This window comes from Rhincodon typus, chromosome 4, assembly GCF_021869965.1.
Source record: "Rhincodon typus isolate 14 chromosome 4, sRhiTyp1.1, whole genome shotgun sequence".
Classification (NCBI taxonomy): Eukaryota; Metazoa; Chordata; class Chondrichthyes; order Orectolobiformes; family Rhincodontidae; genus Rhincodon; species Rhincodon typus.
The window spans coordinates 57,595,843-57,611,864 of NC_063335.1; the positions used below are offsets into that span (position 1 = coordinate 57,595,843).

At 43.3% G+C, this 16,022-nt stretch overlaps 1 protein-coding gene across 3 annotated transcripts in view; it reads left to right on the top strand.

The window, feature by feature from the left end:
• Positions 1 to 16,022, top strand: part of LOC109916756 (regulating synaptic membrane exocytosis protein 2-like) — a 913,938-nt gene that overhangs the window by 642,806 nt on the left and 255,110 nt on the right. The window contains exons 22-23 of one of the 3 annotated variants that reach the window (XM_048595802.1): positions 4,229 to 4,297; positions 7,344 to 7,415. The exons of the other annotated variants lie outside the window; for them this stretch is intronic. Of the exons in view, the coding sequence (XP_048451759.1) occupies positions 4,229 to 4,297; positions 7,344 to 7,415 (141 nt within the window). The remainder of the gene's footprint in view (positions 1 to 4,228; positions 4,298 to 7,343; positions 7,416 to 16,022) is intronic. 3 annotated transcript variants of the gene reach the window in all.

Sequence of the window (16,022 nt, forward strand, 5' to 3'; positions counted from 1 at the left end):
AGGTGCAGGGCTGGATGAACACAGCAGGCCAAGCAGCATCATAATAGGAGCAGAGAGGCTGACGTTTCGGGCCTAGACCCTTCATCAGAAAAGGGGGAGGGGAAGGGGGTTTTGAAATAAATAGGGAGAGAGTGGGAGGCGGATAGAAGAGGGATAGAGGAGAGGATAGGTGGAGAGGAAACAAACAGGTCGTAGAGGCGGGGATGGAGCCAGTAAAGGTGAGTGTAGGTAGGGAGTTAGGAAGGGGATAGGTCAGTCCTCCTATGATGCTGCTTGGCCTGCTGTGTTCATCCAGCCCTGCACCTTGTCATCACAGTAGCCACTTGTTTTAAGACCCAAGGATGATGTCCTTTACGACCTGAAAAAAGAAACCTGGAGATTGAAGCAGAAGCTAAAGACTTAACATTAAAGATTAGAAATACTCCAATCCTACTCATCAATCTGCTGTTTTACATTGGCGAAAACCAACCAAATATCTTTTTCCCTTTCTTTGCTGGACAGGGTGGCATGGTGGATCAGTGGTTAGCACTGCTGCCTCACAGTGCCAGGGACCTGGATTCAATTCCATCGCCGGGAGACTTTGTGTGGAGTTTGTACATTCTCCACATGTCTGCGTGGGATTCCTCCGGGTGCTCCGGTTTCCTCTCTCATTTCAAAGATATGCAGGCCAGGTGGATTGGCCATGTTAAATTGCCCGTAGTGTTCAGAGATGTGGCGATTAGGTGGATTATAGGGGGATGGGCCGATGTGGACTTGTTGGGCCGAAGGGCCTGTTTCCACACTGTAGGGATTCTATGATGTATGATCTATTCTATGATCTTCTTGGAACACTCAACATCAGTAGTCTAATGTAAGTCACACTTAAGTTGTCTACTTGTATATATCCAATCCAAAAAAAGAGTGCTTATCTGAGTCAGTAATGAGAATTCCTGTTTTAGCCAGTTCTTAATTAGGCAACTCTTTCCATGCACCCTTTGATGATAAACCTGATCAAAGGTCATGGCTGTAGCATTTTAAAATTGCACATTTTCACAAGTTAAAGTTTTAGTCGCTTTCTTACCCAGCAAATGACCATTCTTAGTTATGTGGAGAGGATCCTGATTCTGACTGCCTAGAGCACACCTAGCGCTGGTATCAGAGGTTGCCGGTTACTGCCTGTGCTGGGAACCCCTGACTGAAAGCTATCCCCCTTGACTTGACAAGGCCTGCTGACAAACATGACAAGTTTCCTGGCTTTGTGTCTGTGCTAAATAGCAAGACAAGACACCTGCACTACGAGACTGGTGTCTCGGGCTGAGGGGGGAACTACAAAAGGTCAAAGCGGGGATGCTGTAGGTAGGCTCTGAGTGAGTGAGCACTATAACAGTGCCTGGAGATTCAGCCCGGCCCAGGTCATGAGCTGGATGCATGTTCTTGCTGCAGCATTATAATGGTAGTTGCCGATGCAGACTAAAATGCAGAAGAATAGTATAAGTGGATCAGGGATGACAGGTGTCATATGTCAAATTCAACTGCCTGCAATGTGCAGTGTGTTTAACTGTTTAACATGGAGTATGCCCTGAGATGTTAGTGTCTAGTGTCCAACATTAAGGTCATCGAGACTACATGATGACCTGAATCTGCCAGGTGTTCACTCTGCTTTTTGTGTCAAGTTTTACTGACATCGTGGTTGTTTGTCAAGTTTGGTAACAAAAAAAATCTGAATATTAATGTGGCAGATTGATCATTTAACAAGCAGTAATCACTGTCAGTTGGCATATTGCCTGTCCCTTGTGACAACCTTGCCATGCCACTTGTAAAAAGCATAAAAGATGGTGTTAGTTGCTTACAAAGAGTTGGGCTTTGATGGACTTATTATGCATTTCTGCCACACATCTTGCCATGGTCCACGTCAGTGCCTGTAAGATTCTGCCCTTTATTTCTTATTTTACTCCTGCTTGGTAAGGATAGAGCCAAAGCCATACCTTTCTCCTCCTTGCTTAGAGAAGTGACCCGATCTACATCTCTGCTTTATTCTTCCACTGCTTATATGGCTCTGTCTTCAAAAACTACAGTGAATAGACATCATTCATGATAGTGCAGTATGACTCAGCTGTTTCACTTTAAATACCTATTGGGAGCTTTGCCACTTTTTAGAAATAGGAATGCTTTCTTTATATTCACATCTGAAGAGATCAAGTTTAAACCTCTGCAACCATATTTTATACACTGATATCCAAATGGTGAATTCAGCAGCATAAGACTTTCCAAGATTGAAAAAGGTTTTATCGTAAATTCATCATATAGTGCAAACATCAGTTTACACCTTTCCCTTCCGGAAACTCTCCCTGTCCGGAAGCCAATGTCCCACTGGGAAAGCACTCAACTCTTAGATATTTTTAACCAACCTGTTCAGACAAATTAATACACACGTCTGGAACATTTGGGACTTGAACCTAGGTCTTTTATTCTTCACAGTGTGAACAGTGTCATTGTGCCACAAGAGCCCCAAATGTAAACATTTTTAATCTGTTCAGATGTTTTGTGATGCATCTCTGGAGCAGATAAGTCTTGAAGCTGGACCATCTGACTCAGGGATAGGGACACTCCACTGCACCACAAGGGCTCAGCTTTTATAATACAAAAGTCCAATGAGCATTACTGTCAGTGTACTCTAGAGCTGATCTGTTTAAGCCTTAAAATGACCTGCATTTCCAGCACTGACAGTCACTACCCTTATCCAACCTCTTGTTTCCTGCATTGTACTAGTTTGCAGCAGGATGCTGCTTTCCCTTTTACATATGACATCTGCTTCTAACATGCTAGTATTTCACCATCCCACCTGCCTGCTTCCCTGTTAGTCAGCCTTGAAAAATTCCTCATCTTCTGCACTTATCATGCAGCCATGCCACAGATTTGTGTTCCAACATCAGAACTTCTCATTATGACAGAATTCCATGCAGTTTTTCAGGTTTCTGGCCTTTCATCATAACTGGGACAGGTTATAAATTCAACACATTTTCAGCAAGTGCCATGGGAAAAATGACAAAAAAGAAGTTCTGTGATTGGGTAGAAGGCAAACAGATTAAATAACTATCGAGTTGGTAGTACAGGACTGATGGGAATGGGACATGTAAAGAAGCAACAGGTTCATCTAGAGAAGGTACGAATGGCAGAATGAAGAATAGCTGCTAACCAAAAGCAAGAGAAAATTGAAAATGAAAACAAAACTTGCCAAGAGAAAGCGAACAAAAATGGGGTCTGAAATGATCGTATCCAGTATTGCACTTGAGAGTCAAAAGCTGTAAAATGCTTAATTTGAAGATGGTGTGTTGTTCCTCAATCTTACATTGAGCTCCATTGAAATAGCCAGCAATACCAACTGCAGTCCTTTGTCTCAAGCATACTTCTTCCTTGTAAATGACTCTGTTTAAGTCTGATATGTTAGTGTTTGATGTGGATTCCCAGTAGTCTAAAGAGCTCTGTCTTCGACTTCAGACTGTCCTACTATGCAGGCATCAGTTGTCAGCTGGTAATGGTTCGTTGTTGGTTCCAGCACTACCCTGTTTCTGTTTCTTTCAGCATTCTCTCTTAGTGACTGTTTTTACTTATTAAAGGGTTTTAACACCATCTTTAAGCAGTTTTGTGTCTTTCCATTTCATGGTCAATACTTTTCTAAGGTGATGTTGATGTTTTGGGGCCTTGATATAACATCACAAATTGACCAAATTTCAGCACAGTAAGGAAACATCTGTTTCATAGGTTTTGAGCATATTGTTGGACCTAATGTCACAATTCACCATAATCTAAAGCAGTACATTGGATATGTTGGTGTATCTCTTAATCAATGTCAGATTTTGGAATAAATTCCCTCCAAGATATGGGAAGTGACAGATATTTTCTGATACTTCACCCCAAATCACAGTTGAAAACATGATCATATATAAAAGCTTACATTGTTAACAGGTTAAACATTTGTCATTTTTCGTAATCCTTTCTGTGAAGGAAAAAAATCTGTGTAATGATAGATATCTTGTCGTATTTGTCAATAACTTCATTGTGCAAAAACGTTTGAATGCAATCTGCTTCTTATGTACTATATTTATGTGTAGGCAATTGAAAGTGTTAAAAACTTCCAGTTTGTGATCATCTAATGCTTATGTCATGTTTGCTACATATAATTTTTCTTTGTGTGCCTCTGTTTTAAATGCATTGCCACTTGTTTTTTGTTTCTGTACTTCTCCATCAGGAGGATTAGGCAACAGAGGAGAGTACCCAGTGTTTGCTTTGATGGTGGCACTGCCCATCATCTAGACAGGTACATTATAGTTTAAGCTGCATATGTTTAAAGAAAGTGTCTCACCTCCCTCATGGCCATGGCTGGGAAGTTGTGTCTATGTTATAATTGTAACTTCATGCACAGTCTAGTAGCAATGACACAGTAATATTTGTAACTGTTTTTAAAAATTAACTTCTGAATGGTTTGTAAAAGAAAAGAACAAAAGTACAACCCACGAGGAGCTCAAACAGTTTATCCACTTCACCAACACGTTCCACCCCAACCTTAAGTTCACCTGAACCATCTCTGATACCTCTCTCTCCTTCCTGGACCTCTCTGTTTCCATCTCTGGCAACCACCTGGAAACCGATATCCATTTCAAGCCCACCAAGTCCCACAGCTACCTAGAATACACCTCCTCCCACCCACCTTCCTGCAAAAATGCCATCCCCTATTCCTAATTCCTTCACCTCCACCACATCTGCTTCCAGGATGAGGCATTCTACTCCCGAACTTCTCAGATGTCCTCGTTTTTCAAGGACCGCAACTTTCCCCCCCTCAGTGGTCGAGAATGCCCTCGATCGTGTCTCCTGCATTTCCCGCAACTCATCCCTCACACCCCCTCCCCACAATAACAACCAAAACAGAATCCCCCTCATCCTCACGTACCACCCCACCAACCTCCGGATCCAACGCATCATCCTTCGACACTTTTGCCATCTGCAATCCGACCCCACCACCAAAGAAATTTTTCCCTCCCCACCCTTATCTGCTTTCCGGAGGGACCACTCTCTCCGTGACTCCCTTGTCTGCTCCACACTCCCCTCTGGCCCCTCCACACCCGGCACTTTTCCCTGCAACCGCAGGAAGTGCTACACCTGCCCGCACACCTCCCCCCTCACCCCCATGCCAGGCCCCAAGAAGACCTTCCACATCAAGCAGATGTTCATTTGCACATCTGCTAATGTGGTATACTGTATCCGCTGTTCCCGTTGTGACCTCCTCTACATCGGGGAAACCAAGCAGAGGCTTGGGGACGGCTTTGCAGAACACCTACGCTCGGTTCGCACTAAACAACTGCACCTCCCAGTCATGAACCATTTCAACTCCCCCTCCCATTCCTCAGACGACATGTCCATGCTGGGCCTCCTGCAGTGCCACAACGATGCCACCCGAAGGTTGCAGGAACAGCACCTCATATTTCGCTTGGGAACCCTGCAGCCCAATGGTGTCAATGTGGACTTCACAAGCTTCAAAATCTCCCGTCCCCCAACCGAATCCTAAAACCAGCCCAGCTTGTCCCCGCCTCCCCAACCTGTCCTTCCTCCCACCTATCCCCTCCTCCCACCTCAAGCCCCACCCCCATCTCCTACCTACTAACCTCATCCTGCTACCTTGACCTGTCCCCTCCCTAACTCCCCACCTACACTCACCTTTACTGGCTCCACCCCCGCCTCTTTGACCTGTCCGTCTCCTCTCCACCTATCTTCTCCTCTATCCATCTTCTATCCGCCTCCCCCTCTCTATTTATTTCAGAACCCCCTTCCCCTCCCCCATTTCTGAAGAAGGGTCTAGGCCCGAAACGTCAGCTTTTCTGCTCCTCTGATGCTGCTTGGCCTTCTGTGTTCATCCAGCTCTACACCTTGTTATGTCAGATTCTCCAGCATCTGCAGTTCCTACTATCTCTGATACAATATCATGAAGTGTTCTTCTGTATTTGTTTCTTGCAAGATTTGGTATATTATTGATTCCTTAAATATTGTGAATTAAATTATAAGTGTTTTGCTTGATCTAGAAATATACGCAAATATTCCTACTTGTTGTGCAACATTGTAAACACCTAAGATGAATTGGTGATCTTGAATTGCTGTTAACTGAAGCTGAACTGGAAGATTTACCCTGGGCTGGCCAGCAAAGGGACACAAATGACATTTTGCTTGTTGTGACCAATTAAGCTGTTACTGTCACAGTCTCCATCTAGTTAAGGGTTAACATGATAACTACCAGATCAATCATACGTCTTCAGCGGATTCACTGGTAGTGTTAGCCCTTGCTGCAGCTTCAGGGGGAAGGTATTTCAAAGAGAGGTGAGGGAGCTTGGGTGGGGAGACATATTATGTTTTGGCAGCCAAGCCTTGACGATTGGGTGGATGTTAGGGAGATCATACAGAACCAATGGCATTGATATTGCCTAAGTGGTAATTGCCAACGGAAAGCCTTTTTGTGAACCATGGAGTATCCATTTGTGTGAGCAAACCACACCAGATGTCACTGAGCGACTACCAGGGTTTACCTTGCTACCTAATTTGAACCTTAGAAGGTTCACCAGTTTGATCCTGGGTGTGGAGGGATTTTCTTAAGTGAAAGCTAATAAAAGTAAAGAGGTTTTACTGAAACTATACAAGATAGTAGATCACAGGTTGAAAACTGTGAGCAGTTTTGGTCCCTTATCTAAGGAGTGATATGTTGGCATCGGAGGCAGCCCAGAGAAGGTTTGCTGGGACTTTCTTATTAGAAGAGATTTAGTAGTTTAGGGCAGTACTCATTGGAGTTCAGAAGAATAAGTCTAATCCTCATTGAAACATACAAAGTTCTCAGGAGACTTGACAGGCTAGATTCAGAAAGGTTGTTTCAGAAAGGTGTGGTCTCGATGGGCTGAATAGCCTGCTTCCACACTACAGGGATTTTGATTCTACATCCCCTACTTTACAGCAGTAACTGCTGTATGCTGAGGCTTAAAAGTCCAAAGACACTTTGACAAGCTACAATGAATAGGTAAGTGGATCAGGGGCTAGGGTAGACTGTTTGAGTGATTGTTTAGAATGCCAGGTGAGTTAGTGAGGGGATAGAGTAGCAGGTGGGTTGAAGAAGGATAGAATGAAAGATGGATAGATGAGGATGTAGGGTTTACCAGCAGAGAGTTACAGGGAGATTCAATTCAATACCCAGTGGTTGGAGCAGGAATGAAACTAACAGTTTGTCACTTTATTATAGAATATTATCTGAGCTGTCAAATGTTGTTGCTCCAAAGGAATTATATGGTGTGCTTCTAACATTCAGTTTGTTTTACTGTGCTTTTCGGAAGATGGTACAATGGTGGAAGTCACAGTGCATGGTCTAATCATACTATAGTCAATGGAACGTCAGAGCACTATAGGTAAGACAAGTGATGTACTGTAGGCCAATAGAGTCTGTCATTAGCATGATAGACTCCCATCCAATCTTCTGGCAAATTGGATGCTTAATGTAGTGTGAGGGAGTGTTACAGTGAAGTGTTGTGAGAATCAATTCTAAAGTTTGTGGACTGCTTTCATTTGTGTAACTTATACAAAGGGCAAGGTGAGAACAGCTTTTCTGGGATTGAAGGAGAAGGAACATAGGAACACATATATAATCATCCCTACACATTGGTGGCTGTTCTTTCCACAAACCTTGCAAGAAAGTAAACAGGGTACCCTTTAGAACATGATTGCATTACCATTCTGGATCTATTAAATGTATTCTTCCCATCATGTTACCATTTTGCAGTGAGATTGTGAACACTTTTGATATGAAGGGTGTACAATGTTTACCATGGTTCATGATATTAATCGTCACCCTGCTTTCATTACACAAGAAGTCTTCTCCAACTTGAGAAAGGTGAAGAATTAAGTTATGATGCTTTTTTTATATATAATAGTATTTTATCCTGTTTCTGTTATTGTTACCTGACTCAACAATAATGCTGCAGGCCACTGCTAACCTGGGCTTGCTAATATGTCAAATCTCCTTAGGATGTACCTGTGGGCTGGCTTGTTCGAAGTTAAACAAATATCTTTAGGTCTAAACCAGGCTCCTTCAAGATAGTCACCAATTATTGTAGCTCTCCGGGTTTTTTAAAAATGTTTTTGAAGTCCAAAGACCGAGTGAACCCCAGGCAATGTCTTTCGGCATGTGATTGTATCACAATGCCCATTTCACACCATTTTCAGCACCTCTCAAATTTATCGGCTGCTGTCTAAGAGCTGGCTCCCTTGGTAAATTGAATTTATTCTGCATTTTATTTTGCAAATCATCCAGGCTTTGCTGTGTTAAGGTTAGGTCAGTGTTTATCATGCAGAAAATTAGGTCATAACAGGAAACTGAGACAAAAAAAATGCAAAATCTCCATTGTGCTGTAAACAGAGACAAGAACCTCTCCAACACAGAATAACACGTGGACTGGAACATCAAGAGGCTCAAGTGACTTCTGAACCATCAATTCACTCTTTCAGTAATTTATAATTGTAACCTCAGGGGCAAGATTACTGCCCTATACCTATTCCAACTAAGTAATTATTCTACATTCAATTTTCTTATGCTGGCCTAGTGTTTAACATTCTATTGCAAATCCCAATGGTCAATCATTTGAAATAATAATGTTACTAGTGGTTATTTGACATTAAATCAATTCAAAGTCATTTGACCCATATTTCACAAATGTGAAAAATTACACTATCCACTTGATCTTTGATGTTACTTGTCAATGCTTCTTGCAAAATGAATTGGCACTTCCAACAAGCACTTTAGCAAAAGAACTTTGAGCCAATTTATTCCCTCGTGTTTCAGATAATTGAAAATAAGTTAAAATCAATGCAGACTGCAACTCTTAAGTATTATTGTTCTCCATTTCTTTAACAGCAACTATGCTTTGTTGTAATACATCAGAATTTCTTCTGGGAAATTTATCAGGGAATACTTTTGTTACATCAGTTATAAAGATACTTGTGGGAGGAGAGAATTAGGTTTCTCATTGGTTAGTTTCAGACTGACTAGTGGATGGAAGTTCCTGTCTTGGATGCCTTAGATTTAGCACTAGATAATGGGTCATCTCTTTTATGATGTTCTAGGAAATATCAGAACGTATGCTAGTGGGGAAGAATAGAGACCTTTACATTGAGTCACTTGGCAGCACTCAGCCGCATTATTTCCTAAGTTGTCGTTATATTGGCAGCCTCAGCCCTTCTGCAAAATCTTCCTGCCTGTGTTTCATTAACCTTCCTCATGGACACTGAATATTTGCCACCACTCCTTTCAACTTCCATTAACATTTTCGACCATATTTCTCTTTCTGAAGTGATTGACTCAAACCAAGAGATTGTCAAATTCAGCAGAGCTTCCTTGATATAAAGGAATAAGTGACATGCAATTTTAGCTCCAGAGAGATGGGGCAGGGGCTGGATTGATTTTGAAAGACTGACCCCTGAGATAGATTAGAGATGGCAGTCAGGCAACCTGGCCCAATGAGAGTATCCAAAGAGAATGTCTCATTTTTCAAGAATTTTCTCCCAAAGTTACTGGGACATGCTAGGCCCTCCACTTGGCTTACCAACAATCCCGTTTCCCCCCACCTTCGATACTCCACAATTCGTCATGCTCCAACCAACCTGTACCCCCCAGCTCCTGATTCCAATTCATGCATCTGCTGTCCTTGCCACATCCATAGTCACATGCTTTGTATCCATTATGGGAAGATGTCAGGGGAAAAAAAATTAACAAGCTAATAGAGCTCAAACACACTTGATACACAGTAAATTCTCATTCATTAAACCCATTCCAAATTTCATATCCTGTTGAGTGTTCAGCCTGTTTTAAAAACAAAACCAGCTTTTGTTCAGTAACAGCATCAAAGATAAATGATCCCTGTTTAAGTTGTATTCACATCAATCAAAATGTGAACTCCGTCCGTTCCCCCACTGAACTAAGTACACTTGAAACTAGGGCATGCATTCTTAATTACTTCAGAAATAAGACCAATTCTTGTGAAAAGTCCACAAATAATCACATTTTAAAGAAAAATTAATGCAATATGGATATCACTAGCTAGTACAGCATTTATTGCCTATGGCTAATTGCCCTCCAGAAGATGGTGATAAGCTGCAGCTTTGAACTACTGTGGTCTTCTGGGCATACGGAACCTCATAATGCTGTTGGAAAGAGAGTTTTAGGATTTTTACCCAGTAACAGTGAAGGAACAGCAATATACATCTAAGTCAGAAAGGTGTATGGTATGTTGAGGATATTGCTGATGGCAGCTTTTCCATGCATCTGCTGTCCTTGCAGTTTTCTTACTATTGATGTCAAGCCTAAAAATTTTTTGTTAGTGGCTCTGAGGAAGTTCTGAGGAAGCGTCACCAGACCCGAAACGTTCACTCTGATTTTTCTTCACACATGCTGCTGAGCTTTTCCAGCAACTTCTGTTTTTGTTCCTGATTTACAGCATCCACAGTTCTGATGGTTTTTATTTGAATAGTTTGGACCTGTACTCATTGGAGTTTAGAAGAATGACAGGTGACCTTATTGAAACATACAAGATTCTGAGGGGCTTGACAGGATAGATACGGAAAGGGGCCACATAATTATAATGGTCTTATAATTGTTTACATTTCATTCTACCTTGCCATCACTGTCTCTGTCATCTCCATTATTTTTGCACTGGCAGTGTTTTAACATGTTGATGTGACATAACCAGATTTCTTCTGGTAATCTGGAATGTCTGTAATTGATTTTACTAACTCCCTTAATTACCTTGAATGAACCACTGAATCTCACTTTCAGAGATTTGCCTTGTAAAGGTAATAACACTAAATCTTAGCATATTTGGCTTAGTTATATTTTCAGTGCACTTCATGAAGAGTTTTTCTCTCCAGTAGGCCGAGCAAGTTTTCTCACACCTATCATCCCAAACTTGCCTCATTAACTAACTGCCCTGTTCCCAAGGCGGCTTTCTTGTATTAGTTGGATTCTCCTACTTGCCATAACTGGGAAAACTTGCCACTGGCTGGAAATCCTGAAATAGACTGATTTCTCTGGTACTGGCATCATCTTTACATTGCACCCCCAAACATTTACTTGCATTTCGGAGCTGTCCTCTGTGGTTGCGCACATTTTGGTGGATGCGCTGGCAAAAATTGGGAGATGAATACCCTGCTTTGTCTGCAGGACTGTGGGATTGTGGTGAATGGGATGACCCATTTTTCCCAGGACCAGCAGGGAGTACCACACCACAAGACCTTGCTAGCTTGGTCCTGGGTTACCATCCAGGTCAGTGCAGTCTCCACAGTTTGGAGGAACAACAAGCAGTGTATGAGGAGTGTCAATGAACTTGTCTGTTTTGACAGGGTAAATGCCTCTGTCTTCCCAAGCTAACTCATATTCCGGGCATTTCAGCTACTGTACCAACCTCCCACCAAAGCTCATGCTCTACTACTTTTGTATTTGCATGCAGTGACGTTCCTTGGTCACTGTCACCCATACAAATACCCCACAGCATTAATCCTGCCTGGCCTCTGTGCAACCTGCCAGCTCCTTTGGGATAATTCCCTGCCTTTTCCCTATCTGCGCCAGCATTAATAGCTGTGCCACTCAATTCCATCTCACTCAATCCTCCCCATTGTTTCATTCCAGGCAAAAATGACCCACACTTGGGCTGTAAGGGGCCAGGTGGATTGTGAGATGCCCCACATTCAGCTGTTTGCACCTATGAGGAGAGGACCTTGGCCCTTGCCAGCGAGGACCAGGGCCACTCCTCAGGAGACACATCCATGTCTTGTCAACCAAGTAAGAATCATTTTTCATTGTCATGCAACTCTCAACTAACCCTGTGGTCAATATCATTTTCACATACTGCAACTTTTAGACCTTGGTCACAACACTTTCTCTCTTTTGTATCTTGCGGCTACCAGCTCCATATCCATCTGGGCCAGATTCAAGGAGCAGCTCCACAAAACATGCTCTCTCCACTATCTGAGCATGAGCCTATGGATATCTCAAAGGAAGAATCAGCAAAGCTGCTTCATATACCCAACCCCCAGCATTAACCCAGATACTAAAAACTCAGGAGAGATGTTTTCTAGATTAGAATCAGGAGTACTTTCTGGTGAGCATGTCACCACAGCTGGTTGAGCAATAAATGCCCCAGGCTGCTGAAACTCCTAGGACTGCCAGAGACTGGCACCTGTACAGCTCCAGGCAGAAGAGGACCATGTGGTTTCAACAAACAAGGACATCTTTCAAATGCACAGTGAGAAACAGGATCAGTAGGCAGGTTTGTTGGGGGCAACAGACACTGCAGCAAAACATCTGCCAGACTGCAGCCACACCATGGGAATCCTGCTGCCAATCGGATGCAAGCATTTGACTGCTTCCATGGATAGGTTGGTAACTGCCACTGATGGGCAGATCTTACAATGTCAGAGTCTGCTAGATATACACACAATACTCTATTGCTGCAAACATTGGTCCCCAGTTCAAAAAGTAAGGTGTCAAGGGGCGATGGACTTTAACCTCACTCCAGGTGTCCCTTCCTTGCAAGGAATTGGGGCCTCATCAGCTGGAGGAGGAACCATACACGGACCTCCCAAAAATCTCCTCTCCAGTCATTCTAGAGGTGGATTCCCACCATCACCAATCATCACCTCACCCCTATCTCTCCCCCATCCGCACACCTCCACCTTGCATCCTGCCTTCAGCCCTGTGAGAGACCAAGCCAATGAGGGTGCACATCTCTAACAAGGACACATACAGCATGTCTGGGCCCTCTAGCTGCAAATGCTTTGAGGTCAGCGAACTAAATCTGCAAGGCCAACATGCTCCACTACTGGTCAGCTCCCTCTACATCTTGGACCTAGGGGCCTTCTGTGGCCTCCTGATGGTACAGCTGATGCTTTACTGTCAATCAGTTGTCATGTTTGTAAATACGTCTGTTTACTCCTCATTGTCAACTAATTGTGCAACCCTCTCTTTAGCCTAAACGCTTCCTTGAAGATATTTAATCACCCGTTTTTATTACTTGTTCCAATGACAAAGCTGTAGAGTCAGCAGCTGCTGCCCCAGGAACAGGAGATGAGTGAGAGTCAAGAGCCTGCAGTTTCGGCAACGAGACTTCATCTTCCCAGTTGCACAGACAGCGCTATTTAATCAGCAGCATCAGTAGTGTTAAGCTGTTAGCTGGCATGAAATGATCAGAAGGGTTTGTACCAAAGAGTTGGGAAGCACGAAGGAGACTAATGCCTGTGGGTCACAAAGAATATTAAGCTCTTAGATGTATTTCACCCTCAGTGTCTTGGTGTGTATCTCCTGCTGTTGCCCTTTGAAGGGCCCCCCACATAGGTATAACTCACAGATTTCCCCACCCCTCTCACTCTGGGTGTGAGCACAGCTATTTTCACTTCCATTGTGCATGTGACATTTACAGGACCATGGAAGGCAAAAATGGCTCCTCCTCTGGCAGTGACATCCAGGTTCCTCGTCCGCTTATAGGAGAGCCCCCCCAGACATCATCAACCCTTTCCTGATGGTCCTCCCTGTCAACTCTATAGACAATTCTTCAAGACCCCACCCAATCTGAGTCTGCACCTCTCCATCTGCAACTGTCCACACCTCACTCACTGGACCATATGAGGTGAACATAGTTCGCTGTCCCTCCCTGGAAGGCAAAGTCCTGCTCACTGTCAACGACATCCCCCTTACCCACTCATGCTCTGTTGTCTCTCCCACATATATTGATTTGTCCCCTGCATTATTGTAGTCCATAATACCATAACATATAAGAGCAGAATTAGGCTATTCGACCCATTGAGTTTGATCCTCCATTCGATCATGGCTGATGTGTTTCTCAGCACCATTCTCCTGCCTTTTCCCTGTAACCTTTGATCCATTTACCAGTCAAGAACCTATCTATCTCTCTCTCAAGCACACTGAATGACTTGGCCTCCAGAGCTCTCTGCAGCAAAGTTCTGCAGGGAAGCCACTGTCTGGCTGAGTAAATTTCTCCTCATCTCAGTACTAAAGTCCCTTCACTCTGAGGCTGTGACCCCAGGTCCCAATCACTCCTAGTGGAAACATCTTTTCCAAGTCCACTGTATCCAATATCCTGTAAGTTCCAATAAGATCTCCTCGATCCTTCTGAGCTCAATTGAGTTCGGACCTAGAGTCCTCAACCATTCCTCACATGACAAGCCTTTCATTTCCAGTGATCATTTTTGTCAACCTCCTCTGAGTCCCTCCAATGCCAGCACATCCTTCTTTAGACACGGGATCCAAAACTTCTCACAATATTCCAAATATGGTCTGATCAGAACCCTATGTAGCCTCAGCAGTACATCTCAATTCTTGTATTCTAGCCCTCATGAATTGAATGCCTATATTGCATTTGCCATCCTAACTGCCACCTGAACCTGCATGTTAACCTTAAGAAAATTCTGAACTGGGTCTCCCAAGTCCCTTTATGCTTCAGATATCTGAAGCCTTTCCCCATTTAGAAAATCATCTATGCATATATTCTGACTACCAAAGTGTATAACCTTACATTTTTCAACATCTGCCACTTCTTTGCCCACTTTCCTAGCCCATCCTAGACCTTCTGCAGCCTTCCCATTTCTTCAACTCTAGCTGTCCCTCCACCTATTTTTGCGTCATCTGCAAACTTAGCAACAATGCTCTCAGTTCCTTTGTCGAGATTGTTAATAAATAGCATGAATCGTTGTGGTCCAACACATATCCCTGTGAAACTCCACTAGTCACCAGCTGCCATCTTGAGAAAGACCTCTTTATCCCTACTTTCTGCCTTCTGCCAGTCAGCCAATACTCTATCCATGCTATTGTCTTACCCCTAACACCATGACCTCTTATCCTAATTAGCAGCCTCCTGTCTGCCGCCTTGTCAAAGACCTTCTGGAAAACCAATGGATCATATCCACCGGCTCTGCTTTATCTAACCTGCACATTACCTTCTCAAAGAGTTATAACAGATTTGTCAGACATGACCTCCCCTTGGGTCAGAGAATGAGGCAGTGATTCTGACTCAGCCCTATTTTGCATGCACTTCCAGGTCCTCCACAATCTCGGCCTCAATAATGAACTCTAAAATCTTGCAACAAACCAAGTTCAAGCTAACAAACCTATAGTTTCCTATAATAAAAACCGAAAGAACTGCGGATGCTGTAAATCAGGAACAAAAACAAAGTTGCTGAAAAAACTCAGCAGGTCTGGCAGCATCTGTGAAGGGAAAAACAGAGTTAACATTTTGGGTCCGGTGACCCTTCCTCAAAACTGATAGTGGCTGGGAAAATGTCAGTTTATATGCAGAAAATAGAGAGGTGGTTGGGGTAGGAAGTAAATGATAGGATAGAGCCCAAAGAGAGAGAAAGACAGTTGGACAGACAAAAGAGTTGCTAACGATCAGAATGGGAGGGTGAATAGTTGTTAATGGGGACTGTTAGTGACTAACAACACGGGGTGTGTAATGGCAGGCTATGTGGTAACAAGGCCTGGTGTGTCGGGTAGGGGGCTGGGACGTGGGAGAATTTAGGTTCTAAAATTATTGAACTCAATATTGAGTCCGGAGGGCTGTAGGGTCCCCAAGCGAAAAATGAGGTGTTGTTCCTCCAGCTTGCGTTGGGCTTCGCTGGAACACTGTAGCAAACCAGAGACAGAGATGTTGGCCAGGGAGCAGGGTGATGCGTTAACATCAAGAGCGAGACAACTAACCTTATAATATTGACCCTCTGGACTCACTCATGAAGAATGCCTACTTAAGTGAAATAGTGGAGGAAGCCTGATGCTTGTGGAAGCACAACCCTCTTAACATATTCAGGAGATAATTGGAATAGGAACACAGAGAAAGAAATAAGCATCCTCTGTTTTTGCAAGTATTGAACTGCTCCATTTCACATATTTGATAGTTGAGCCTTTACTGATAATTCAACCTATTGATAAGAAGGGCATAATAGTGATAAAGTATACA